Here is a 27,341-nt window from a genome sequence, read left to right as displayed (position 1 = left end):
TACAAGAAATGATTGTGACAGAGATTTAGAAAAATTTTTTTCTCGTTACAATCAGTAACAACTTACACAAAGTATCACCTCTCTCTCTCTCTCTCTCTCTCTCTCTCACACACACACACACACACACACACACACACACACTATAATGAAGAAATAACCAGGGGTACTGGTTAAACAGGAAGCATAATGAGAAATGATATTTTCAGAGATGTATTGATTCATGGTTTGGGGGCCAAAAAAAAGGGGTTCATGTCAGTGTTGTAACCAATTAGCTGAGTAAATTCCCCCATGCCTCTCCAGACCTGGACTCATGTTAATTCTGTCTGGAAAATAAAGTAGCCGAAGGTTTTCCTCAACCATTTTAAATATTATGGTGTTCTAAGCAACCTGCCCTGCTTAGAGATTACTGAGCCCACTCTAGCACAGAGTTCAAACAACCAAAGTTCACAATGTAACTTTAACATATTAAATCTGGTGTATTCAGGAGGCCCAGGGCAGAGGACTGTGAATTAGAGACCAGTCTGAACCTGAGACCTTGTCTGAAAATAGAGACAAACAGATAGGAAGAGGGGAGGGAAGGAGGGAGGGAAGGAGGGAGGGAGGGAGGGAGAGAGGGAGGGAGAGAGGGAAGGAAAGAAGGCAGGACATATTTATTTCTTAAGCTATATAGTATAACGCTCTACTGAGGATTTTTATTGGATTAATAAAAATTATGAAGAATTTGGAGCTGATTCCAAATAAGCCGAGGCTGTGTGTAAATTGCAGACAAATACCCTGCTGTTTTGGGGGGAAACACCTGAGCATGCATCGGTCCATCCCTACAAGTTATGGAGGAATGGCTACTCCATGCTCTTTAGAGGCAAAATGGATGGATAGACCTAGCCCTCACCTCAGACATGGTTCCTGTGTCTTGGTTCCTCTCCTCACTCTCAGGAATGAGAAAAGTACACCGAAACACCATAGTCTGGTACACTGGATCTGATCATCCCAATTTTCAGAGGACAATAAAGGTCAATGTAATGAATGGAGGTCATATACTGAGTAACTGGTAAAACCGGATTTTACAGCCAGGACTCAGGGCTGGGCAATGAAGCTCTGGGGTAAATTCCTTTCTCTGCCTAGGGTGTGAAGCCCTAGGGTTTGATCTCAAACACTGTGACGAAATACATAAATAAATAGTAAGTAAAAACAAAGAACTATTTTGCACTGCCTCAGAATCTGAGACATTTGCCTATTTGGATAAGAATGGAGATGTCTTGGTCCCACTCAGTGTGATTCAAGGCTTCTTGCAATTAAACACCAGGACCTAGGATAGGCTACTGTAAGGACCTTTGCATTGTCCCCACTCCCCCCCCCCCAATGTGAGTTTTAGACAATTCCTAAAATCCAGAAGCCTCATTTTGTTCTCTTGGGTTATTGAAATAATACCAGTATCTATCAAAGAGGAAAACTGTGCTGAGATAAAATAACAGGTTAGTGGTCATGTATGTATTAGTGTAGTATGTATTAGATGTTAGCTGCAATTAGCATTGTTACCATCTTTTAATCTCTATTTATATAATGACTCAGAGTGAAAGAAAAATCCATGAAACCTAAAAGACACAGTGACATAGTTTCCAATTCTACGTTTCCATTAACCCCACCACTGACTTTAAACAACCCAACCTCAGTTTACTCATCAGCAAAATGGGAACTTAAAGAAATTCCTGAATGGAATTTCAGTAGACATGAAATGAACCCTCCGTGGTAAGGCACTCTGCAGATAGGAAGGGCTTTACAAACTACAGCAGTGGGTGGCTTTATTAAAACGTAATGAGCCCAAGGTTGGAAAGACTCTAAATGCTCAGAATTAATAAATAATAAAAGGAGATAATGACTTTGTCTTGCTTCTCAAATAAATCACCTTCAAATTGAGACCTGGAAGCTGAGGGTGGTGGCTCAGGTCTTTAATCACAGCAGCAGTGAGACAGAGGCAGGATGGTCTCTGAGCTTCAGGCCAGCCAGGACTACATAGTGACAGAGTGACAGAGTGAGATGCTGTGTGAGAAGAGAGGTGATACAGATGTGGAGGTGGGGACTGAGTTTAGCTTAATCATAGACTCCATGTATAGTCCAATAGAGGTCTCAACATATTTCCCCACATGAGCTACATGAAGCATCATTAAACCATTAAAAACCTGTGCATGGCTATCTCTCACTATTATGCATTCAATCTTGTTCTTCTGTTACCTCCCTAAACTCAAAATTCTCATAAGTTCATTATAGGAGATCATTAGATAACGGTGCAGTCACAGGGTTTACAACATCAAATCCACTCTCGCGTTTCTTTTCCACTAAGAGGGCGGGGAGGGGGGATCTAAAAAGTAAAAGAGAACACATTTGCCGAAATATTAAATGATGATTTCCAAGAAGCCTTCATATTCATTAAAATGCTGTCAAACTTCGCAGTCTGACCAGATGTCCGTTTGTGTGTGAACTTTAAAAATATATTCATTATTGAGCTATAATTTAACATAAGCCAAGGAAGAAGCACCAAGGGTGGGGTGGGGGGGGGGTTGTTTCGTGAGTGTGATTATTAAGGAGTTGGGGCTTAAAGGTATACGTCTATTTTAAAAAGAAATTTTCTGATTGCAGATAACTTCTCAATTTGATTTAGTGTCGAACGGTAGTGATGGGGTTGATAAGTGAGTATTCATCGGTAATTCATCTTGGGCTTGTGGAAAGTTACAGCCAAGCAGTGCTTTCCCAACAGTGACAAGCCCTATTAATCTTCCTCAGACACATTTCAATAGGTGTCCCCATCTGTGGCCGACATCTAAACGTTCTGGCATCGCTGGCGACTCGAAGACACCTTCATTTCAAGTTACACTAGTGAAAATGTGATACTAGATTGTACTCTCTTTTTTAACCTAATTCTCTCTCTCTCTCTATTCAATTAGCCTTTCTTGCCTGAATTTCCTGCTCATGGGTAACATCATTTCTCAGGAGAAGTCTCCAAGATTTTGTTTTTCTCAGGGATACACAGTCTCCCCCACAAGGACAAGGTTACCAATCAACAACTTTTTTTTTTTTTTTACAAATTAAAATTGCATAGATTCAGTTCTGACAGCCATTGATTGGACTCTGATTGTGTCTGTCCTTAGACAGTGGAAGCTATACAAATAAAGAGCGGCCGTGCATTGAGAGGGTGAGAGAAAGGAGAAGGCTATACAATCTATTTGTATTCAGATTTCAAATTCAATTTATTATTCTGAACTATGATGCTAAATTTCATGTGGGGGGGGGGGAGTCTGAAATAAGGAGAGACCATTAGGAACAGTCATGTTTTCCCAAGATGGTCAGTCCTCAGATCGGAATCCCTCTCCTATCTTTCTGAGTCTGCTGAAAGAGCACCCTTCAAACTGGGAAATAAAAATAAACACTTTGGGGTACACCGTTTTACTTAAATCACTTTTACTTTCAGCAGCATTCTGTAACTACCTGTGAGTTTAGTGTGTGTGTGTGTGTGTGTGTGTGTGTGTGAAGAGTGGAGAGGATGCTTGATTTTGGATGGTACCTAAGTGTTTTCTAGAACCATGCACTACTTCATAATAGATTTGATCTCACCGAGAAAGTGAATTTGAATAGCTTTTTTTTTCTTGTGTCCTTTAGAAATCCTTTCATAATGAAAAGTCTGTATATTCCCATTTTTGGAAAGCCAAGATACATCTGCATAATGGGAGAATTTTTGTCTCAGCAGCATTGAATGTGGTCGTGTGAAGTAGGGAGCTGTCTGTGTACATGAACAAACATGCATGGCTGCCTGTATTACTCTAGTGTATGCATGTGCAAACTATGAATTCTCAAAAGTGTCCCCCCTCCCTCAAACAAACTATTTTTTACAATGAGCATTTAAGGTTGTTAGAGATCTCAATAACCTCATCGTAGGTGGTTAGCTTAAATGTGTCGTACTAATAACTTGTCCAAGAGAAATTAAATCCTTATATGTCAAAAGCACTCTGCAGTGGATTATCTACAAGACAAGTGCTTATTGAATAAATGTTGGGACCAATTTCATTTTAATGTGAGTGACTGTATGTTTCAGAGATAAAAGGACTCAAACCTCTAACCGTTGCAACAGTACACACACACAACTTGTCTATTTCTATTACTGTCTCTCAACTTAAAATATGGAATATCTCTCTCTCTCTCTCTCTCTCTCTCTCTCTCTCTCTCTCTCTCTCTCTCTCTCTCTCTCTCGTTGTGGTTCTGAAGAGCAAGGGGAGAGATAGAAAACGGCTGGCATTCAGCCTAAAGAGAAATCATTGAAACAAATTAATCCTATGCCGTTTAAATTGACATGGTAATCCATCATCAGAGAAGGCAAACTCTGAAAGCAATCTCGAATCTGCCCTGCTCTTTCCCTGACCCTGGAGGCACAAAGACAGATGGGGGGGGTGGGGGGAGACATAGTCATAAAAGTTAGAAATGCCTGGAAAAAAATAAAATTGGTTCTATCAGCTCTCACTGCCCTGCCTCTTCAAACCCCCTTTGGAAACTTTCAACAGTTACTTTCTCAAGTTTGCAGCTAAGTGGGGTCCCTGTTTCCTCCTCCAGGCTGGCCATTGCCTGGTGTCTTTGAAAAGTTCAGAAACTGAGAGTCCTGGAAGTTATCCAGCTGTTACACAGAAGCCCTTCCCAAGTATTGGGGACCACTTTTGGAGTTAGATGAGGAATAGGCTTTGTTTTGTTTGTTGTTGTTGGGTCCTAAGTGATAAAGAATGGAAGAGAATCTTTCCTTCGGTGGTTCTTCCGTTATTATTTCACATTTTGCATTTGATGAACAAGACAGTATAGTCATTTCTTAAAAGAAGACCTTTCTGACATCACTGAAAAAAGTGAGGCACACCAACCTGCCTTGCCAATTGTTACTTTTTTTTTTTAAATTTTGGAGATATGGTTTTCAAAGTTTCCTTCATCAGAAAGGCCTACAATGGCATGTTGTTACAATTTGATTTCCAAGGCAGAAATTGCATAATGCAGAACTGTACCATATTGGTAAGTAGATGAGACAAAACAAAACCTTATTAAGCATTCGATTGTGGGGAAGAATTGTGGGAGGGGGTTATCAGGAGGGGCACAGTGAGGGGGATGTGAAATGAATAAGTAAAAATATTAATTACATTTTAAAAAATTATTCAGTTGTAAAAACAGTGTGCCTGTATTTCCAAGAAACTGAATTCTAAGGGTTCCTGTCTGTCTGTCTGTTTGTTTGTTTGTTTTGGTAGGGTTTCTTTTTAGCTACCATATGTAGTATTACTTTGTTTATTTTGTTTGAAGGAAAGAGGCTTTAAACTGCTCATTACTGACTAGACATACAAGTCTGAATTAAAATATTACTTAATATTTTATTTCATTATTTAATATAATTTATATAAACAATATAGTTTATATGATTATACCCATAAATATATTATTAACTTAATTATTAATAAGATAAAGTATTAATTAAAGTAAATAATATAATTTATATAATTATTTAATATAGATGATACTTACTAATGTTTTTACTTCTATAAGCAAGATCATTGGAAACATTTTTAATTTCAAACATTTACTTCGTTAACAAATAAGACAGTAACTGAAGACAAATGGCCATCTAGTTTATTATCAGAAGCAATAGGGCAGAAGTACATAAACCCAAGCCATGTCTGAGATATGCCCTCTTTTAATGTATCTAAGATAGAGTTGCTTCAGTCTTATTAGGAAAACTTTTTTGTGTTGCTGAAACCTCAAAGCAAACATCATATCTCTTGTCTATAATTAGAAACTTTATTTGCTGCTCTTTAAAGGGGCTCGATAATTCTGATCTTTAAAGCACATAAAAGACATTTGCAGATTAATAGGGATAGTCCCCAGCTTTCCTATCATACACTCATCCACACTACATCAGTGTCGATTTTAAGACTCGTTTAGAAAGAAGCAGGGGCTGGAGAGATGGCTCAGTTGTTAAGAACACTTGCCTCCTTTGCAGAGGATCAGAGTTTGATTCCCAGCACCCAAGTGGGGTTGTTCACAACTTCCTATAACTCTGGGTACTGGGTCCCCTTTTATAGCCTCTACAGGCAGTAACACACATGTGCACAAAATTATGTATAAATATAAATATGCAGATGAGGGCATCCTTTTTGTCCAAACCCTGGGCATGATCACTAGCTCGTCAGTAACTGAAGAACACTGGGCTGTACATTCTTTGAAAGACAAGACAGCTCTCATTTCACTTCAACTTATATAAGAAATATAGATTTTTGCAAGATAATACATGATTTTGAAGGTCATTAAGTTAACCAAAATCACCTGAGGGGGAAAAAAATCAATGGGTAAATAAGCTAAGTCTTTATCATCAGAGAAGACTATCAAAAACAAACAAACAAACAACTTTAAAAATCCCCCATGCTGAAATTTCAGGGCATTACATTATTTTGAGTGTTTGGAAATGTAACCACCAACAAGAAACTATGCAACAGAATACTGCAGCATCCCTGAGACTAAATAAGTTAACATATAATAGGCAAAGATATAGGCTGCCTTGATTTTTTAACTTCTTGTCTTTGATATTTGACATATGAGGTGATATGGTCCTGTCAAGAAATACCCTGTGTGACATCTGTCACTAAAATCAATATTTCTTTCCTTTAATGGTTTCAGTTTTACTTTGAATGTTTAAAGGACAGTATCTAAAGGACAGTATCTCAGTCAATTTATCATAGTCATGTATTTAGGAATCTCTTAAATAAAATTAACCAATGTATAATAAATTTCAATAGATGGGTAGGGAAATTACTGTTCCCTACCTTATACTCCAAATAAAGAGGCTAATGCAATTTGTTTTCAAACACTACAGTTTGCAAGCCCTCAAGATAATACTTCCCATAACCAAGAACTTAAATGTGATTTTTTTAAAAAATCCCTTTTACATTCTGTACAGGATTTATTTATTTTTAACATGTACCTACTCATTTTCAAGGAAGTGGCCTTTGAAGAGGACAAATGAAGCTGATAATGTAAGTACCTGGATGTTCTCTAGATTAATAGATAATATTCCTCTGCTATGGCAGCTTACCAATTTCTGGCTATCAACTTATTCTCGTTATATCTGTGTATTGAAAGTAGGGTGGGTAAACGTCCTAAAAAACAAACAAATAAACAAACAACAGTGAATCCATACATTCCATTTCTCCTTCTAAAGTTGACTTTGCGTGTGTAGTTAAAGGAATTTAAATCAAATGAATCCTCGTTTGTTGTGCTGCTGGTATTTGCCTGAAGTTCACTCATGCAGCTAATTAACAATATTAATTTTTCTGAATATTTTTCTTTCTAACACCTTCATATAGCACTTGATACTATCAGTTAGGTGTTTTGTTTTGTTTTTTACATAGTAAAAATTAACTCTTGTTTTAAAGATATCATTACAGGCTCTTGAGAATGAAAACATACAGCGTCCAACCATTCTTCTTGACTTTGTCCAGGTCTAAATAAGAACCGCTGCTCACATGATCTCAGATGACTTTGGAACTCTCTCAGCAGGAGTTAACTTGCAATGTAATGTTAATATTAAATTCATAAATAGTTCATACCAGGCTTGATAAAATGCGGAGTGCCATTGTTGATAGTCCAGTATTTAAGATTTAAGTCATTAATGAGCTGGAAAGTACACATACACACACACAGCACACACACACAATATGTGTTCATGCACACGTTACATAGCCTTGAATTTTACAATAAATATATCAGGGAAAAGATGTTCACTGTTTGCTTAAATACCCTGCCAAAGCTTCCAACTGGAAATCTGAAGCTTGCACTTTGAAGTGTCTGTGATTTTGCAAGCCATAATAGCATTACCCTGGCTGAGTTGCTTCTGCTTGTCTTCCAGCACTGCTGAATCCAGAAAGCTCATTCAGAAGTCTTTTTGCACTGCCTTCTGCCAGCCTCCAGGACCGTACACATGAGTGACAGCCTCTATCTAGTGTTTGAGTGTATGAACCTTTAATCCATCAAGATGCTTCTAAAATTGAGAGGGTACCTCCACCACGTGCTCGCACCTTCCTGTACAAACCCCCTCATCTTGGGACCCATGGAAATGCCACCACACTGGAAGCCAGCTGAATATATTTTTCTAATCTCATCCAGACTTTATGGCTATAATTTGGCTGCTGACACAATTTTAAATTAGCTTTTGCTTCAATGAAACAAGGTAAACCATATCTTAGGATTTGTTTGGTTTTTTTTTCTTAATCTCTCACACAATAATCATATATACATATATATGTTATTATAATAATATACAAATTGTAAAATATTGTTAGAGCGATTTGGGTGATCAGTTAAACAGGGGAGGGGGAATTTACCCCATCCTATTTTCTTATTCCCCTAAGTCCAACTTCCTGGAGTTTGCCTTGACAGATGAAACTGTTGTCTTTGAATAGAAACCCCTGCTTGCAGGGCATTGCAGTGAAGATAGGGTGGGACATAAGAGACGGGCAAAGTGCTCTAAAACCCTTAAAGCTAAAAAGTGCATTTGTTCTCATTTCCTTTCTCTCTTTCCCTCCCTGGCTCTACCATCTTCTCTTTTTCTTCTTCCTCCTCCTCCTCCTCCTCTTCGTCTTCTTCTTCTCCTTCTTTTTCTATATCCCTCCTTTCACCCCTTCTTAAATCTTTGGACAGTTTAGCATAGTTAACCTTCATTCTGTAGCCAAGACCAAGAAGGATTAATGGAGACTAAACTGACACTCCTCCAGGTCAGCGGTGCTGCTAGCTTCCAACGCAGGAATGAGAGGATTACTAAGGAGGGAGCAGGAGGCTCACACCTGGACACACCATTCTAATCCACCGGGATTCATATTGAAAAAAAAAAAAAAACCCTTCTAGAAAACGGTTAATTCGGTCTTCAGCTATGTTTCCTGTTGCACCGAAGGACACACAGGGTAGCATGAATTTAATGGCCCAAGCTGCTAAGAAAATTGAGCAATGGGAAGGTACACCTTTGATACACAGATGCACATAAAAAACGTGTAAACACATACACACAGTAGGCAGCTTTCTTTTGAAAGACTGCTCCCCCTTTGAAGGTCAGAAGCAGGAAAAGGGCAAAGACTTGTTCTTTTTTCTCATCTTGTGCCCTAACCCTCCACCTCCAAGAAATTAGAGCCTACTAGGTTGTTTACAGCTCTTTCGAAGCTCTAAGGTTTGTTCACAGTAGCTGGACTCCCGCTTTAGAGTGAAAGCCATTCTGGAACCAGAACGTTGCTGCTTGGCTTTGTGGAGGTTTTTTACTAACTTCCAGTAAATTTTACCTAACGCCCCGTGAACTTCACTTTAGTTCCCAGTATCTAATCTTTGGGTCCTAGACAGGTCCCCACTGGCTGGGGTGGGACCTGATCCTGCTAAAGCTGATTCCCTTTAGCTGAGAAGAAAAACCCGCAGCCCCCGACTTCCTTTGGTGCCCCTGCCTTAATCCATGGCCTTAGACTTCGTTCCACCTGCCTGAGAGCCGCGAACCTAGAATCCACTGTTCTGCAGATTCCACAGGGGGGTGGGTTGTCTCGCCACCCGGTGGCCGCCCTGGACACTGGGCAGATAGCAGGGAAAGTCAAGCCATTGATGGAGCTGGGCTACTGGGTCCTCTTTAGAGATGCTAAATAAGACGAGAGATGGAGGTTGATTGAGAAGAAAGTTGTAAAAGCCTGGAGTGGCACCTAAACGGAGTCTCCAAAATGGCAAGGGAAGAAAGCAATCCATCGGGGCCACACCTTGGCTACCTAGGCTGCCTGGCCAGACTACATGTCCTTGTCTTGCTTCGCGTAAGCCATCAACTCCGGTGGCCACCTAGTCATCCCACTCGGGTGTACAGCGGACGTGCTCCCAAGCCTTCGGCCCGCGGGGGCCGCCTCAGCCCTATTTGCAAAGCCAGGCGGCAGAGTCCTATCTCTGGCTGCGCTGCCACCTTTTCCGTCGAGGGCAGAGGGACCGAGGCCTGCGCTTGAGCTCCCTGGCGATGGTCGGGCAGTCCCCCTTGGAGCTGGCTTCCTTCCTCTCGGCCCCGCCAAATCCCGGCTAGTCAGGTCCCCCTTCGTCACCCCGGGGGCTTCTAATCACTCCGTATCGATTTCCCTAACTCTTTTCATCCCGTTGAAGACACATCTTAAAACACTCCAGCCCGGAGTGTGCTCTGGGCTTTATCCACACTAATAAAATGATTTACCCTGCTCTCTGCGCTCTCCTCACAGAGGAAAATCGTTCGAGCTCTGGCTATTTGTGTGTGATCAGTAAATATTTAGTGCGGTGACATCCTCAGCTAGGCTTCGGATCGATGCAGAGCCCACCGGGAGGTGAGCTCTCTGCGGGCGGGGCCCCTTCGGGTCCGCCGAGGGGACTTCCAGTGTCCTGGCCACCGGCCGCAGATTTACAGCCCGGGCAGGAGTTCCAGGGAGAGGAGAAGTGAGGGGGGCAAAGCGCGTCAGGAAAATTGCCTTTTCAACCTTTTTACTTTTGACATTCAGTCACTTGCCCACATTGCCACTGTCTCCTCCACACCTCCCCCATTCCTTCCCTAGGGCGCGCGGGACACCTCAGAGCCCTTTCCGGAGCTCGTGAGACGCGCTAGCTACCCTGTGGCCCAGGACCACCTATCAGAGTCCTGCGTAGCCACGCAGGGAGGCCCCATCCCCTGCTTTGAGGGTCGTCCCCTTCGGGGCACGAAGCTCCTCGCCCGCCCACGCCTCCTAAGGCCTAAAAGAGGTGGAGAAGCTCAGAGCTGCTGCAGCAGCTAGAGATCTGTTCCCCACCACCACCCTTTCTGCGACCCCTCCTGCTCTTTCTGCTCCTCCAGCATCTTGTTCCTGCTGCCAGTCAGACCGCGCAGGTCGTCGGGTGGGAACTTTACTTTCTTCTCCACCAGACTCCCCTTTCCTTAGAAGCAAAAAGGCGCTTAGCTGTGAAGTGTTGAGAGGGGGCCTACTCTCGGTAGCTAGAGGGCTGAGGTCCAGGTAGCTACGGCGGCGGCAGCGCTTACCCAGGGCGTGCTCACACAACTTCAAGATTACATAGCCCCACCTTGACCGGGGCGGGAGGGGGGACCCCAGGAAGTGAGCTCGATGCAGAGTAGGACACTGCACGACTTCACCTTATCCTAGGATTTTCGCCACCTGGGACTGCTAAATTACCAGAGTTGGTTGTCGCCACTGAGGACTATCCAGTCATTCCTGGGGGGTGGGGGTTAGGGGGGCTTCTCTGCTCTTAAGCTTGGGGGTTCGGGTCTACAAGTCTTCAACTGCTACCACCCACCCACCTGTTGTCATCTGACCTGTTTTCCCCTCACCTGAGGCCTGGGCCTTTGCATTCCCCTGGGGCCCAGAGAAGAAGATGCAACTGGGCTGTGTCTATGCACCCCTCCCCATATCTTAATGCCCTCGCTCTTGTCATAACCATGGCTTTCTAAAACGCCTTATCTGCAGAGTCTATCTTTATACTAATGCATACTTAATTGCTCTGTCTTGACTGTCCATATAAAACAATTTAATTAGGGGGGGGTTGGCTGGATGATTTTTTTTTTCTTTTGCTTTGGCTTTGGAGAGCAAAAAGAAGAAAATCTGCCCGACGCTTATTGTATTTAGCACCAATACAGGCAGAAAATGTAGCACAAGTTTTTGGTTGAAAGAGCACCTCTGTGTCCATTGAAGGGCGTTGATCCGAAAAGGCAGAAAGGACAAGTAAAATCGATTGGAAGCGACCCTCTCTGTCCTTTTCACACCATTCAGAAACTCCATTCCTTCTAAGACAAAGACCAGAGCCTTGGGAATTCACAGGGAGAAGGAGGACTCCAGTCTCACAAGCCTTGAACACTTGTTTTTAAATCTTCAATATTTCACTTTAAACCTGCACTTGGTGATGGACTCCTGCATGCCAGCTTTCAACCCCCACCCCGGCCCCACCCTGGAGGAGCCATGGAGTTTCGCCACCCCTCACCCTAACCCCATGGCCCTGCCCGATTTGGCCTTTTCGGTCAGGCAGGCCTGCCTTTTAGGGTTAGTGCATCTCTCACCTTTGACCCTCAAGATTGGAATGGCTACCAGTGTTCTAAATTTGACCAAAGTTGGAAGAAAATGACCACAAAATAATTACTCCAAAGCCCAGCTCTGGTTCAGCGTCTGAGCCACCTTACCGGTACAGCAGCCACCTCCATCCCTATCGCTACCCCCCACCTTCTCTGGCAATAACTGACCTAGTCACCTCTGAAGGAGGGAGCTGGGTGGCGATGAGTTGCCAGGTCTAATTGGTCTTTCATTAGGTTATCCCAGGCGCCCAGGCTGGGGAAGGTGGTCATCGATCAGACCTGGCATGAAAAGAAAAGGAGGCGGGAGAGGAGAGGAGAGGGCCAGAGAAGGGGAGGAGAGAGGCCCGGACTTAGATCACCTTCACCTGCCCAGAGCCCGGCCTCCCTGTTGGAGATCCCTCGACCTTCAACTAGGATGAAGGGGGCGGGGCAGAAGGGAGGGGGCATTACTGAATTACACACGTGGCCTCCTTCTAAGAGACAGAGTGCACCTCCTCTTCGGAGGAGTCCCACCAGCTATCCACTCTTTGTAACTGATGAGACAAACCGCAAGGAAAAACTTCTGTCGCCCATATTTATGGTATTAATGAATAGTTAAAAAAAGATTTACACTTCTTATGATCAATATTCTGAGTTCTTTCCCTCAAAGTATATAATTACAGTGTCTTCAGGGCTTCATCATTGTTTGAGGTGGCAAAACCATTTGTAATTTTCATTAGCCAGTAAACATGTAATTAACATTCAGCACTGTGTTTAACTTAATTCCTGTTTAAGACAGGGACAAGAAGCAGTGAAGAGTGTTCGTTCCATTTGTCAAGTCTGACATACATCTTACCATAACAGTTTCCTAAAATAAAAGATTCATGTTTCCCCATTATTCTCCTCTTAAAACAAAACAAAACAACAACAACAACAAAAATCCATTAGTTTAAAACTGTACTAAACTGCAAGAGACAGCTCAGTCTCTTCTCGATTTTTGCCAGTTATTGTATCCCTGCTTCTTTTACTCGTTTGGGGGAATTGATAAAGGGAGGGGTGAATTAAGTATTCATTATTTGAAGGCATGAAATAGGGGGAACCCCTCCCCCCAAAAGAAATAGATTTCCTCTTCAGGAAAGTTCTAGAATGGACAGTAGAAAGGGGAGGGAGGCACTAATCCACAGGGGAGAGGAAGAAAAATCATTGGGGGGGGGGGCTTGAGTTAAAAGTAGAAAATGAGGTTTCCAACTGATTCCTAGGAAAAAATGTTGGCCTCCTGTTTCAAGTTCTATCTTTGATCCAGGGTGAGAGGACCGTGTCTGCCAGTCTTAGGCTGCAGTCCCCCCCCCCCACCTCTGTTTTTTCCCCCCAACTTGCTTTAGGATTAGCCTCCATCCCTCTCGACCCCAAATGGTGGAATTTGGCTGTGCCTCGGGGTTCTCCTGCTTTGCAATATTGCCTATAGTTGTTTTCGGTTTTCTGCTAATGCTGAGCCGAGTTGCTCCAGCCTCGGACTAAACTCATTAAGTTGGGAGATTTTTTTTTTTCAATTGGAAGGGTGTTTTTAAAGTCTCCTCTTTCCAGCCCCAAACAAGGTGTAACAACGCACTCTTCCTTCTAAGGCATCAGATGAGAGACAAGGATCACTCCAGACAGCTCCTACCTACGGTTTGGGGTTTTTTTTCTTAAAGGCGAGGCTTGCATTCCTCAGCAGCTATGTACAAAGCTCCCTGAAGCTGTCTCTCTCTCTCTAAAGTTAGTGTGCAGGCTTTTCCAACCGCTGAGAGCGCCTGGTACACAGGGAAGCAGTTCCTTGAGGTGGAAGATCTCTTCTTTCACCTTTCTTTTTCCCTGCAGACTAATGCCTACTTTTTTATCAGTTTGCACAATCGCTTAGATAAACACCGAGGAGGAGAGTCTCTTTAATTATCAAAGACACATCTTTTCAGGGGGCCAACAAAGCGTTTATTTCACCCGCCAAACTAAAGGAGAGTTATTCCAGTTTAGAAGGAAGATGCAAGCGGTTTGGGACCTTGAACAAGGCAAATATGGTTTTGGTATGTTTGCTTACTGTATTTTTTTTTTCTCTTTCTCTTCTTTCTCACTTTTCTCCTTGTGCTGTGTGGGGTTGGGGATGACTTGGGGCTTTTCAGAAAATCGCTTTGCTAACGTGTATGCAATGCCTCGGACTGTGGTTGAAGGGGTCTGGGGGAGGGTGGGGGCAGTCAATTCAGTGCGTTGCCATATTTTATTACATGTGTGTGGTAGCAGAGGTGGAAGGGGGGGAAATACAATTGCAAAGCTGCCAAAATATGATTAAACCGAAGCATAAAGACTGCGGTTGCCTCCCATCTCCTCGTCCTGTCTTCTCAAACTCATTTCCTTCCATAGAACTGACTGAAAACCAATCCTATATGCCTGGTTTTCCAAGCAGCAGATTGACTAGGTTTGCTAGCGAAGGGGCTGCTAGGCTGGCTTTGGGTATCAGAATTTCCTGTTCGATTTGCCTCTGCGCTTCATTTTGCAACCTTGTGCAGCTGACAAGCAGGCAAGCAAGCAGGCAGGCAGGCAGGGACCAAAGCCTTGCCTGGCGCCCTCGGCCGCGGTTCCGGAAGGAGAGCGCTCTGTTAAGCTAGGAGAATCGCAAGGAGAAGGGTACTCACCATCGGGCGGGGTGGTGAAGCTGCCGTGCGGATTTCAGGCAAACGTTTACCTTTTTGCTGTCTATTGCAACTGCGCCGGGCTGACTTTAGAAGCAATTCTGTGCTCTGTGCAAAATGTTCATGGAACGGATCCTCATTTAAAAAAAAAAAAAAAAAGCCAGCGAGAGAGACGACAGAGGCAGAAAGAAAAAAGAGAGGAGGGGTGAGGGGGACGCACATAAACCCAGTTTCAAAAAAAAAAAAAAAAAATCATCTCTTCACTAAAGACTCCGGAAACGTAGAGGCAGCGAGATCCCAGCGCAGTCCAACCAAGGCACAACCAAATAATTTTCAATCCTGAAGAATTATTCAGATTAAAATGTACGGAAGTTTCATTCTGCTATGCCTACGTGAGCCCCAAGTCGTTTCCCTTTAAGGGCTCCTTTTCTTTTAAAGTTGGATTTTAGGCAGCGAGGACTCTTACACTAGGGGGCAGACAGATACTGCACTTACTTCAATCTTAAGCAATTTTTTCCCTCCCAGCATATGCTCTGATTTAGCACTGTAAATTTTTCAGAGGACCTAACTCTGACAGCCCCTGGTGATTTTCAAAGTACCACAAGCCAGTGGTTAAAAATTGCATTGACTTGGAAGTTCAGAGGGACACAATGGAAGCCCCTTCTCTATTCACGGAGCTCCAGTGTGGTGGAAGAGAAAAACACACACGACTAGATTGAGGGAAAGGAGAAATTCAATGGATCCTGGATTCTACTGAGCTCAGAGTTAAACTCGGAATTGCTGGGGTCTGTATTCATATTGTGATTTAATCTGTAAAGAATTACAGACTAGCCAACCACTTTCTGCAAGGGAACCATATTCCTGGGAGTTGAGGATTATATATTTTTTCATATTAAGACAAATGTTTTCCCCTAACTTTGACCAGTCAAATAAAGCTTGCCACCATTCTCATTAAAATAGATTTACATTTGCAGTAAAGGGCTTGGCTGAGTTTTTAAAAATAATAACATATAGAGTTGTATCTTTTAATTTTAGGACTTTTAAATCTTAGAGTTAAGACAGCTGAGCATCTTTAAGAAGGGCATTTAAAAATATTTTTGCTCCTCCCCACCCCCAATTCGGCTGTCCTGTCTCATCATCCTCTCAGTAAAATTAATTACAATTCATGTGGTGATTTTTTTCCCTTCCCTTTCTAAACAGCATTTCTATAGCTAAATGAGTCCTAAAATACAAAGTGAAGCACCTCTAACTCGGTGGTAGTTATGTGGTTATGTGCCTAGCTGGCTGTAATTCTACAATTCATATATATATATATATATATATATATATATATATATATATATATATATATATGAAGTCTATAATTTCTTTAGCTAGAAAAATGAGGAACACACACACGAAGCTTCTCCTCAAAAATCATCTCTTCGTGTGTGTGTGTGTGTGTGTGTGTGTGTGTGTGTGTAAAAAGTAATCTTGCCATGGAAATGGCTGCACTGGAGAGGCAAGATTAACATTTCTCCATAATCAATTATGCTCATCTATTAAGTCGAGATGGGGCTACCTATTAAATTTCCTGTGTCAGCCTCAGTCTCACTATATGCTGAGCTATCTCTAATCTGACATTTGCAGTATCAAATAATTCCTTAAACCAGAGAAGTTTTTTTTTAAAGACACACAGTTCTCTGAAATGACTTATTTTCTATCTTTCTTATTCTCTGTAGGAGAAAGTTATATGGTGTCTCTAATCAGCCAGAAGTGCTCAGCCTAGCTTTACTCTATGACCATCTTATTACACACCAGGTTGATGATAGGCTAGTACCTGCTATAGCTTGTTATTTCTTGAAACATTCAAATAATCCCAGCACCTGCCGCTGTAGTGCAATATGTGAGTTCTGTGGAGAAAGGGAAGGCTGAGAAAGTGAAGCTTAAATAGGATTTTTTTTTCCTTTGCCAAAGAAAAGTCAGCCTCTGCCTGCCCATATCTTTCTGCCCTCCTTGTCTCACACTCTGTCTGTATGTGTAAAAGGGACTGCCCCGAAAGGGTGGTTTTCTCATGTTAACTATATGGTCAGTTCATTTTACTAAAGTAAAATTTACACTGCCAAATTTCTGTGCTACCAAGGATGCTTCCTAAAGTTGTTGTTTTACTCTTTGTGGTGTTCCTCTTTTCCCTCTTGTAGCTCAGCAAATTTTATGTTTTTTTTTTTAAAAAAACATAATTTAATTGTTGGCAAACCTGTTTGACTTATGGATTTAGTTTTGTCTTGGTTCAAAGTATTCCCTATGAAAAACAAATTTTCATACAATTATGAAATTCTCACAATCAACTAGCTGGTCTAAATCAAACAGCAAGTTTAGTCAGTAGAATATAATGTGTCCTGGAGGTTGGTTCTATATACTTTATGGTTAAAACTGAGGCACACAATCAAAGACACATCAATATCATTGGTTTGAACGTCTTGAGATGAATGACATGGACAGTAGGGTTTGTTTTTCCTGCAGTGGCTGAGGTAGACTATGGCGTGTTTGAGGCTCTTATGAGTTATGCTGGTATTATTGCCATTTGGAGCAGGCTCGCTGGGTGGGTTTTAATGACTATATGGGTATTTAAAGAGAATTGGAACAATGAAGTCCATATTCAACTGTTCTATGACCTAGAAGCGTCGTCTTGGACGTCTTTGTCTGGGTACATTGACAAATGTGCATCTGATACATGTGCGTTTACATGTGTGTACAGAGGGTGTGCACAGGCGAGGCTGAGAGACTGCCTCCGCCTGTCCATCAGCGGACAGAAAGGTCTTTCTCCCTCTTTTCATGACCCGGTGTGTGACAGGTCACTGGCTGGCCAGTTAGCTAAAACCAATAAGAGAGGATAAAGTTGAGAGGAATTTATTTTAATTGCATCATAACAATGAGGTGAAGTCTACTGGTGTTTCTCAGCATCCGAGATGCTTCATTTGAGCATTTAAAATGTCAGGCCACAAATCTATAAAATATTAGCCCTCCAAAGAAAAAGGCAAATATCGAACGGTTTCTTTTCCTATAAACAAACAAACAAACAAACAAACAAAAAGGAGCTACCAAACCGAGCAAGTGATGGGAATTCATTAAGCAAAGGATTTGCCACCCTTCGGATCTAGCCAAATCTTTGGTTTGCAAGCCCAGATCCCGGCACCTTGCCACCTCCGCTGTGTACCCCTCTACAAAGAAGGGGAGAGCATTATTCAGTCTTTTGGCATAGTGGGTTCTACATAATGCGCCGGGAGTCCCGGGTGGACCGCGAGCGGCGCATTTAGAGGCATCGCCAAGTTGCGAGAGACTAAGTCTTTGGCTCCATCCTCAACCCCTTGCGGAGCCTTTAAGAGTCGTAGTGTGTGCGCCGCGCGCTAGTCTTGCCGCCAGGGCGGAAACCCCGGTGCCCGATGCGGGGCTGCCGGGGTCCGCGCTCCAGGGTCCACCCGGGCCCATCCCCCTCTCTGTGGCCAGGACCGCGCGGCCACCCGTCCCCGCCCCCCTCCGTCCCCGCGCGCCCCGTGCGGCTGTCGCGACGCCGCTCGCGCTAGGACCGGGCTGCTCCCGCTGCCGCCATGGCGGGGCCGCTGCGCTCCGGCCAATGACGACGAGGGGGCGGCGCGCGCGCGCCGGGCCAGGCCAACCCCGGCGGCTGCCTTATAAGGCGCGCCGTCGCCATGGCAACGTGCGCTAAGTTGCAGCAGTCGTGTCAAAGTTCACTATATAGAGAGCTCAGTGAGCTGATCGCGGAGAAGCCACTTCTGCCAGCCCCGGCGCCTATAAATCGCATTCCCTCCCGCGCCCCCCTTTTTAGCATATTTGATCACTTTGATTCTGCTCTTTTCTCTCCGCGGTGTGTGCGTGCGTGCGCGCGTGTGTGTTTTCTTCTCCTCCTCCTCCTCTGCCGGAGTTGCCTCCTTTCTCCGGGTGCCGCGCTGCTCTTCCCTCTTTCATTCTTTCTCTCCGTTTCTCCCCCCTCTGCGCACTAAGGATGCGCTTCTAGGTGCTGATCTGCCCTCCTTTCTCTCTTATCATCTCTCCCCCGCCGCCGGCGAGTTGACTCTTTCCCTATGTGTGTGAGGCGGCGGCGGCAGCAGCAGCAGCAGCAGCAGCAGCAGCAGCAGCAGCGGCTCCACCGGCGGCGGCAGCAGCGGCAGCAGCAGCGACTCCACCGGCGGCGGCGGCGCTAGACGCAGCGGCTCCGGGCCCGACCCGGAGGCTTCGGCGGCGGCGGCGGCAGCGGCCCGGGCGGCCCGCGGGGAGCAACGAGCGGCCTCCGAGAGCGGCGGCGGCGGCGGCGGCGGCGTCCGGAGCGAGCGCGGCGCGCGCCAGGCGCCCGGGGCAGGAGGCGGCGGCGGCCCAGCGCCAGAACGACGCCGCGCAGCGCCGGACGCGGACCACTTTCATGCTGATTCCCCCGGACCCGGGCAGAGCTCCGGCCACTCCGCGGGCCGCCGGCCTCCGCCCCGGCCTGCCTGGCTCCCAGGGCGCGCCCGCGCCCGGCGCCTCCGCTCTCCCAGTCCTCCTGATTTCGATGGCTTTCCTGAATGGCTGACTGTGGGCTGCCCTGGACTTGGCCCCCGGACAGTCGCCTCTCCTTCTCCTCTTCCTCCTCCTCCTCTTCCTCCTCCTCCTTCTCCTCCTCCAACTCCTCCGCTGCACACTAGATCTGAGAGCGAGAGAGTGAACCAGAGAGGGAGAGAGGGAGGGAGAGTGAGAGCGAGCGAGATCTTTAGAGAGATTTTTTTTTTTTTTGCCTCCTACTTCTGTCTTGAAGCCAGACAATCGACTTGCAGCTCTCCCTCCCCTCCCTCTCTCCACGTTCTGCTCCCACTCTCTTTCCCCTGTCCCCTTGCCCTCCCCTCTGGACGGAAAGCCCCCCGAAACCAACAAAGCTGAGCCGAGGGAAACAAACAAAACAAACACACCGGGCCAGACAAGCAATCGACAAAACTTTGCAAAAGCAAAAACAAAAAAACAAAAAAGGAAAAACTAACCAACCTCAAATCAACTAGCCCTGAGCCACCCGGGGCGCCCTCCCGCGCCCTCTCGCACCCTCGCACACACAAAAGGCGGCGCGCCGGAGCCCGAGACCCGGGAGCCGCCGCCACCCCGCCGCCGCCCGCAGCCAGGGGAGCAGAAGTCCGGACGCGGCCCCCATAGATATGGCAATGGTAGTCAGCACGTGGCGCGACCCCCAGGACGAGGTGCCCGGCTCTCAGGGCAGCCAGGCCTCGCAGGCGCCGCCCGTGCCGGGCCCGCCGCCTGGCGCCCCGCACACGCCACAGACGCCGGGCCAAGGGGGCCCGGCCAGCACGCCGGCCCAGACAGCGGCTGGCGGCCAGGGCGGCCCTGGCGGCCCGGGCAGCGACAAGCAGCAGCAGCAGCAGCACATCGAGTGCGTGGTGTGCGGGGACAAGTCGAGCGGCAAGCACTACGGCCAGTTCACGTGCGAGGGCTGCAAGAGCTTCTTCAAGCGCAGCGTGCGGAGGAACCTGAGCTACACGTGCCGCGCCAACCGGAACTGTCCCATCGACCAGCACCACCGCAACCAGTGCCAGTACTGCCGCCTCAAAAAGTGCCTCAAAGTGGGCATGAGACGGGAAGGTATCGGCCTCTCATTTCTTCCCCCTTCGCCCGCGGTCCCGGGGCTCTGGGTGCGTTTGGCTAGCCTGCTCTGGGTAAGGACTCAGAAGCCCCGAGCTCTCCTGGTTGCAGTCGGAGGGGATTTGGTACTTGGAGCCGGGGAGGGGGGTGGGGGGGTCTGCACTGCAACCCAGATCAGCCCCCACCCCCCTACAGTCCGCATGCTTTAGTAGACTTTCCTTCTCCACTCTTTCTCCCTCTCCCCCTCTCTCTCTTTCTCCTTCTCCGGACAGCTTTTCCTTTCTTTTGCATTGATTGAGAGTTCATTAGAGTTCACCTTTCTGCAAGGAATGGGTTGTTTGTTGTTGTTTTAAAGTCCCCCCCTCTCTCTTCCCTTTCTCTCTTTCCTTGTTTTTCCTGCGTGTTCAACATATGTCCCTCCTCCTTACCCCTCTCCCCAACCCCCACCTTTTCAAAAAAAAAAAAAAAACAACCTGAGATTGTACTTTTGTACAGGAGGTTCAAATTACAAATGGCAATTTTATGCACTTCGCCGTATTAACGCTGCCGCCTGGGCAGAGCTCATGTGACCCCCCTCCGTGGATTAACATTCTGCTTAAAAAAATACCTCTTGTTTTCTTTTCTCTCTCTCTTTTTTTTTTTTTCCTTTCACTTTTGAAACCCTGAGAGCACTGTAGGGAGTAGGAAAGTGTGGGCAAGGGGCCTTGGGCCGCTGCTTTCCCTCTGCGCCAGTTGGGTCTTTGTGATATAAAATTATCCCAGAGCCGGGAACAGTGCTCTACCAATGGCGCGCTCCGCGCCTGGGCGCGGGCTCCGGGTTGGAGCGAGCCAATGCCGGGGTTTCTTTGTGTTTCTGCGAGAGCGACTCTCCCGGTCCTGAGTCAGATAACAGCGGGTGCCTGAGCCTCGCTGGCTTTCTCCGGTCGTCACGGGCCTTGTCTGGGCTCCGCCAGCGCCCCACGTCTGCTCCCAGCCTCTCTCCGGCTTCCTCTCCTCTCTGACGGCCTCGCTCTCTTTCTCTCTCCGCCCTTTTCTCCCTTGTCTCTCCTCCTCCGAGCTGAGCTCACGGATCAGGCAAAGACGCCAGACCAAGACTCTGTCTCTCGCCGGGGTTTCCTTCCTGGGCTGGGGTTGAGGTTACAAGGTTTGGGGACAGTCGTTCGGAGGTGGCCACAGGCCATCTGGGGTAAACCTTAATGTCTTGTGCAAAAGCGTCTCACCCTCCCCCTACATTCCCGTCTCGTTCCTTCTCCAATCAATAAGAAATATCAGCTGTTTAGCAGTTTTAAAAAAGAAAGAAATGAAATGAAACGAAAGGTGCCCTAAGGATATGCTGCATCCCGCTTACAGCTCCAGGGACCCCATTCAAAGTGACCAATTCTGGGTCCTCGGCGGACCAAGCCTAGATGGGCCTCACAGGCAAGTGTTGATCTCTGGCGATCAGAGCTGGCCTGAGAGGTGATTTGTGAGGAGTGGTTACCAGGCCGGCAGGCAGCAGACTCTTGTGTCTGTAGTAGGCCTGCTGTTCTGGGGCCTGGGACAGGTTGGTGTCTTATAGAAGGATGCGGGACCAAGGCTGATCATTAACTGTGGAGTGTCTCCTTTCCTCCTGCAGCTGTACAGAGAGGCAGGATGCCTCCTACCCAGCCTACCCACGGGCAGTTTGCCTTGACCAACGGGGACCCCCTCAACTGCCACTCGTACCTGTCCGGATATATTTCCCTGCTCCTGCGCGCGGAGCCCTACCCCACGTCGCGCTTCGGCAGTCAGTGCATGCAGCCTAACAACATCATGGGCATCGAGAACATTTGCGAACTGGCCGCACGGATGCTCTTCAGCGCCGTTGAGTGGGCCCGGAACATCCCCTTCTTCCCTGACCTGCAGATCACGGACCAGGTGGCCCTCCTTCGCCTCACCTGGAGCGAGCTGTTCGTGTTGAATGCGGCCCAGTGCTCCATGCCCCTCCATGTCGCCCCGCTCCTTGCCGCTGCTGGCCTACACGCTTCACCCATGTCAGCCGACCGGGTGGTCGCTTTTATGGACCACATACGGATCTTCCAAGAGCAAGTGGAGAAGCTCAAGGCACTGCACGTCGACTCCGCTGAGTATAGCTGCCTCAAGGCCATAGTCCTGTTCACCTCAGGTAGGAAGGAGACCTGTTCTCAGGTACCCAAGAACTCCCAGGGCAGAGTTAGGGCCTTGGGGGAAAAATGGCCAGCCCAACTTCCCTCTTAAAAGACCAGTGGGAACATGATATAACTGCTGGCTTGTCATGGGATGCAGAAGAATTCCCCATGCATCCTTATGTATGGAGTCATACATACATACATACATACATACATACAGGGCCTTAGGGCCTCTCAGGCCCCTTCCTCTCATGCAATAGCCAACCTAGAATGGACTCTGTTGCTCCTGCCTAAGCTCAGGTCCTCTGGGCCAATTTGGCCCCCAGGGAATCTCTTCAAGTTCTGGGATTTTTTTTTTCTTGGCACCCTGGCTGGGACCTCAAGAAAATAGCCCTGGGCATATTGCAGCCCTGGCATCATCTCTGTAGGAGAAACTTTGTCCCTGCAGGGAGAAAGTTTGCCTTCGAACTCAGTAGGAGTTGGGGCTCCAGGCAGCTCCAACCTGAGAGCAGCAATTTTTAAAATCACAATCTCATTAAAAATAATGCAGACCGTCAGGAGGTGGGAGGTGCTGTCAGAATGGGACAAGAGAGGCTAAAGGACTACCGTAATTCCAGAATGTCTGCAGGGGGCTGAAGGCTGGCCTCTGGCTTCCCCTGTTCAGGCCAACACTTGAGGCAATTTTGAAGCAACCCAAAGTGTGTGCCCACTTGGGATGGGTCTGAAGGTATGAATGTTGCTGGAGATATAAAACCATCATTGACTGCATTAGGAAATCTAATTAGTTTGCATATAGTTTAACCTGTGTGAGTAACAGATCTGATATTCATTAACTCTTGAGGCCCAGTGATGTTTGAAAAGTGTCTGGTTTTCCATTTTGGGCCACACCTGAGCCTTTTGGCTGCCTCCAGTCTCAGTACAGCCACAACCCAGGTGGGTGGAAATGGCTCCCACCCTTCACAACTAAATTCTCAGCTGATTCTTTTGTCATGGATGAGAAGCAAAAGGGGCCCCTGACTAAGAATAACAAACATTTGGACATTGGCAAGGCCTGGAACCTAGTCACTCACTCCAGATCTTTAACCTTATAGTCAGAAAGCTGGAAGAGACTGTGAGTTTATGGAATAAACTGATAGGAGGACCAAGTGTCTTCTTTATTGTTTAAAGAAGTCTGGGAACTAAATCATTAGCTGAATGTCCTGCAGACTCATTCTCAACCTGCCGTCTTATATGAGAGTTAGTGTTTCACACACACACACACACACACACATACCAGGTCACCCCAAACTCTGCCTTCCAAAGTCCTCAGATAATCAGAGGGCATCACTCTGGCCAGACCAGAGCTATATGCAGAAGGTTGAATCTGGCTTATTCTTCTCATGAGCCTGTCCTATCTAGAGTGATTACTTGACACAAATGTGGTGGCAGGCTAGTCCTCTCCCTTTGCCACCTCCACCCACTTCACCTGATACCCGGCCCATGTTCTCAGATGATGAAGGTGGCTGTTAATTTCTTGATATCATTGTTAATTCTTCCCCTTTCCCCCTTGGTCTTTCAAGGGAAGACATAGCTGGCACTGACGAAACAGTTTAATTTATTATTGTTTGCAAGATGTGGAGGCCTGTGTGGAGAATGCAGATGGCCTCACAAAGAGATAAAGGTCCCTGTTATCTGATTCAGAGGGAGACAGTTCTATCCAGGAGGGAAGGAGCCTTAGACAAACAGATATTTCATTCCTGACCACAGTCACCTAGGCATTCTGTAGACACATGAAGTCCTGGACACCGTGGAGGAGGATACAAGTGTGTTCTGATGGTGGTGGTGACTGTTTTTGAATATCTGTTTTAATGATTCACAATATGCATGTCTTAACCCCAGTCTTGTCTGGGGAGCCCTGAAAGGTCAGGTCACAACCTGAACTGCCTTCACCAAGAAGCCTCTCATTTCAAAGGCACTTATTGTAATTTCACATATCAGGAAAAGAAAGAAAGAAAGGAAGAAAGAAAGAGAGAGAGGGGGGGGGAGAGAGAGAGAGAGAGAGAGAGAGAGAGAGAGAGAGANAGAGAGAGAGAGAGAGAGAGAGAGAGAGAGAGAGAGAGAAAGAAAGAAAGAAAGAAAGAAAGAAAGAAAGAAAGAAAGAAAGAAAGAAAAAGAAAAGTGTTTTCCTAAAGATAACAGGGAGGGGGATGCTTCTTGGAGAGACCTGGTCTTAAAAAAAATAATAAAGGGGGGTGGGAGAAAAGGGAGAGAGAAGAAAAGGAGGGGAAAGAAACAGCTCAAATGAACAGAGAGATCACAGTTTGCATGGCTGCCCTTCAATAGGCTAAACTGACAAGATCAGTTTTAAAGGGCCACTTAAATCAGTTTCAAAGACTGGAGAAAAATGAGTCGCCCTCTTTGGGGAGAATCTGAGGCAGGGTCTTGGACGCCATTACTGAAGGCTGGGCCAGGTTGTCACACTGCCTCCCCCCCCCCCAATCCCCATGCACACTGTATAATAAGCCAAATTCAGAGGATGGGGGGGGGGAGAAGTATTGATGGTTGTGTTCTGTTTGTCTGGGTACTCTGCACCAACACACTGTCTTAGGCCTCCCAATGACCCAGCCTGAGGACTGGAGCCATGAAAGCCTGCATCACCCAAGCGTGTTTTATTTTAAAGTAAACACTCCAGGACCATCTCAAGCTTTGTCACCTCCCTCCTCCCCCTTGAAGTTTTCAGTGTATAAGCATTTCCTCCAACTCTGGATGGGGCAGTTTGACAGAGCACTGTAGGCACACCTCAGGTGACCCATTTCAAACCTCTTAATCTGATGAATTCTCTTTCCCCCTCTTTTCCCACCTTTTATTTTTTTTTTAAACTTTCTTCCAGATGCCTGTGGTCTGTCTGATGTAGCCCATGTGGAAAGCTTGCAGGAAAAGTCCCAGTGTGCTTTGGAAGAGTACGTTAGGAGCCAGTACCCCAACCAGCCAACGCGGTTCGGAAAGCTCTTGCTTCGTCTCCCTTCCCTCCGCACGGTCTCCTCCTCAGTCATAGAGCAATTGTTTTTCGTCCGTTTGGTAGGTAAAACCCCCATCGAAACCCTCATCCGGGATATGTTACTGTCCGGCAGCAGTTTTAACTGGCCATATATGGCAATTCAATAAATAAATCAATCAAAATAAGGGGGAGTGAAACAGAGAAAGAAAAGGCAAAAGACTGGTTTTGTTTGCTTAATTTCCTTCTGTTAAGAAAGGATGTTACAAGTTTGCTAAAAAGAAGAGAGGGGAAGAATTTAATGGACTGTGAATTTCAAAAAGGAGAGAGAGAAAGAGAGAGACTGCCAAATGAACTTTTACAGAATGCATTAAAAAAAAAAAAGAAAGAAAGAAAACAACTCCCGTGTTGGGCAGAACAACCTGCTACTTATCATTTTTGTATAAAAAGGAAATTAGTCTTTTTTTCTTTTTGGTAAATTTTTGAAAAATATTGCTAAAAGTGCATTTAAGGAGATTGGGAGAAAATTAGCAGAATGGACAAAGTAAGTCATTTTTTTTCCAAATTATTAATTGTCCTGTGTCTATGTACCTCTAGTTGTTCTTTTTTTTTTTTTTAACTTTTCTGGTTCCAAACCAGTTTATTCTGTGGTTCAATAATAAGTTTTGATATAATCTTGGCTTCTTAAAAACTGTGTATCATTAAAATATATGTTCTGCAAGAATTAAAACTGAGTCCATGAAAATAGCATAGGAAGACATAAAACTTTAAAAGGCAACTCAGAGATGGTGGAAATGCACTTACAAGTGGTGGCCAAATTTTTTTTTTTAAAGGTAAAGTTGAGCACTCTAATTAGCAAGCTGGGGGAATCACATCAACACTTAGCTTCCCCACCCCCACCCCATACCACGACAAACCTAGCTTTTTAAAAAAATATTTTAAGAAAGAGAAGGAACTGTGGAATTTATTGGCAGCCAAGGAATGTGTCCAAGACACAAGCTGAGGTTTTGAATAAAAGTGAACTTTTGTAATTTGAATTGGGTCCCCCCCCTCTTAGTTCTTGAATTGTTATGAATCCTATATCTGTTTGTATATTTGCAAGCCCTTTGTATTATAATTGTTGATATTTCCCCTTTTTAAAAAATACCATTGAAATCAGCATGACAAAATAACACTGTTGGCACTTATAGGTAACGTGATTGATTCAGTATCTTAGAGTTTACAGTTTGTGTTTTTAAAAAACTGAAGGTTTTTTTTTTAAGTGCAACATTTCTGTATACTGTAAAAGTTATAATAACTGAACTGTTTGGTCGAGTCTTTGTGTGTTATATTCCAAGGAAATTGAAAGTATTCAGAAATTAAAATATTATTTGATATCTGAAATCTGCTTGGCTGTCCCCACTCACTGTCTTTCCACGGAGCTGAGCCCCTGTGAGTTCTCGCTGAGCCAGCGGGGGCCCCATTTGTTTACTCCCTCAATCAGTTTGTTCAAAGGTAGACTAGTGTATTTGCCTGTTTAATTTGGGTGTGTGTGTGGGGGGGAGCTGAAGTTAATGGTTTATCTATGGTTTAGGAAGTGCCACACTGATATAGTAAGCCACCCCCATTCACCTAATCCTCCTTTTAATTAAAAATGGATTTTCCAGGAAAAAAAAAGGCCCTTATATTTGTCACACTTAAGTGCCTGCTTAGGGAAGGTATTGTGAAAAGTATTAGAAATTTTGAGATCAGTATCTGTTTTATGATCAGAAAAAAAATGCTCTTTTGTACATTTCTGACAGTTATGCAGAGGACTGTTCAAGCAAGCTAATCACAGAACTGTAAATAGAGGGCAGTTGTTTGCAATGAGTTTTTCCTTAAGTAAGTGTGATTTTTCTTTTTTTTTTTTT

General features: G+C 45.4%; 1 protein-coding gene and 1 long non-coding RNA gene across 11 annotated transcripts in view; one reads left to right on the top strand and one right to left on the bottom strand.

Moving 5' to 3' along the window:
• The window catches only part of LOC110297832, a 111,194-nt gene extending 96,046 nt beyond the window's left edge, over positions 1-15,148 (bottom strand). For all 8 annotated transcript variants that reach the window (XR_003837138.1, XR_003837142.1, XR_003837140.1 and 5 more), the window contains exon 1: positions 14,737-15,148. This is a non-coding gene — a long non-coding RNA (uncharacterized LOC110297832). The remainder of the gene's footprint in view (positions 1-14,736) is intronic.
• Nr2f2 (nuclear receptor subfamily 2 group F member 2) lies at positions 13,320-26,835 on the top strand. Of its 3 annotated transcripts, none has more exons than XM_021166855.2 (3): positions 13,320-14,130; positions 21,968-22,495; positions 25,348-26,835. In XM_021166855.2, exons 1-3 carry the CDS (start codon positions 14,088-14,090, stop codon positions 25,620-25,622), a joined length of 846 nt encoding a protein of 281 aa, XP_021022514.1. In that variant the 5' UTR covers positions 13,320-14,087; the 3' UTR covers positions 25,623-26,835. The 3 variants fall into 3 exon arrangements, with proteins under 3 accessions (XP_021022514.1, XP_021022513.1, XP_021022516.1); XM_021166854.2 differs by lacking the exon at positions 13,320-14,130 and adding an exon at positions 19,433-20,352; XM_021166857.2 differs by lacking the exon at positions 13,320-14,130 and adding an exon at positions 20,342-20,426.
• The last annotated feature ends 506 nt before the right edge of the window (positions 26,836-27,341 follow it).

Source organism: Mus caroli, chromosome 7 (genome assembly GCF_900094665.2).
Source record: "Mus caroli chromosome 7, CAROLI_EIJ_v1.1, whole genome shotgun sequence".
NCBI classification, from domain to species: domain Eukaryota; kingdom Metazoa; phylum Chordata; class Mammalia; order Rodentia; family Muridae; genus Mus; species Mus caroli.
This window is presented reverse-complemented; position numbering and strand designations above follow the sequence as displayed.

Coding starts and splice junctions, on each gene's coding strand:
- Nr2f2 (XM_021166854.2), top strand. CDS start 19,911: ATGGCAATGGTAGTCAGCACGTGGCGCGACCCCCAGGACGAGGTGCCC. Junction 20,353..21,967: donor AGTGGGCATGAGACGGGAAG/GTATCGGCCTCT, acceptor TTCCTCCTGCAG/CTGTACAGAGAGGCAGGATG. Junction 22,496..25,347: donor CATAGTCCTGTTCACCTCAG/GTAGGAAGGAGA, acceptor ACTTTCTTCCAG/ATGCCTGTGGTCTGTCTGAT.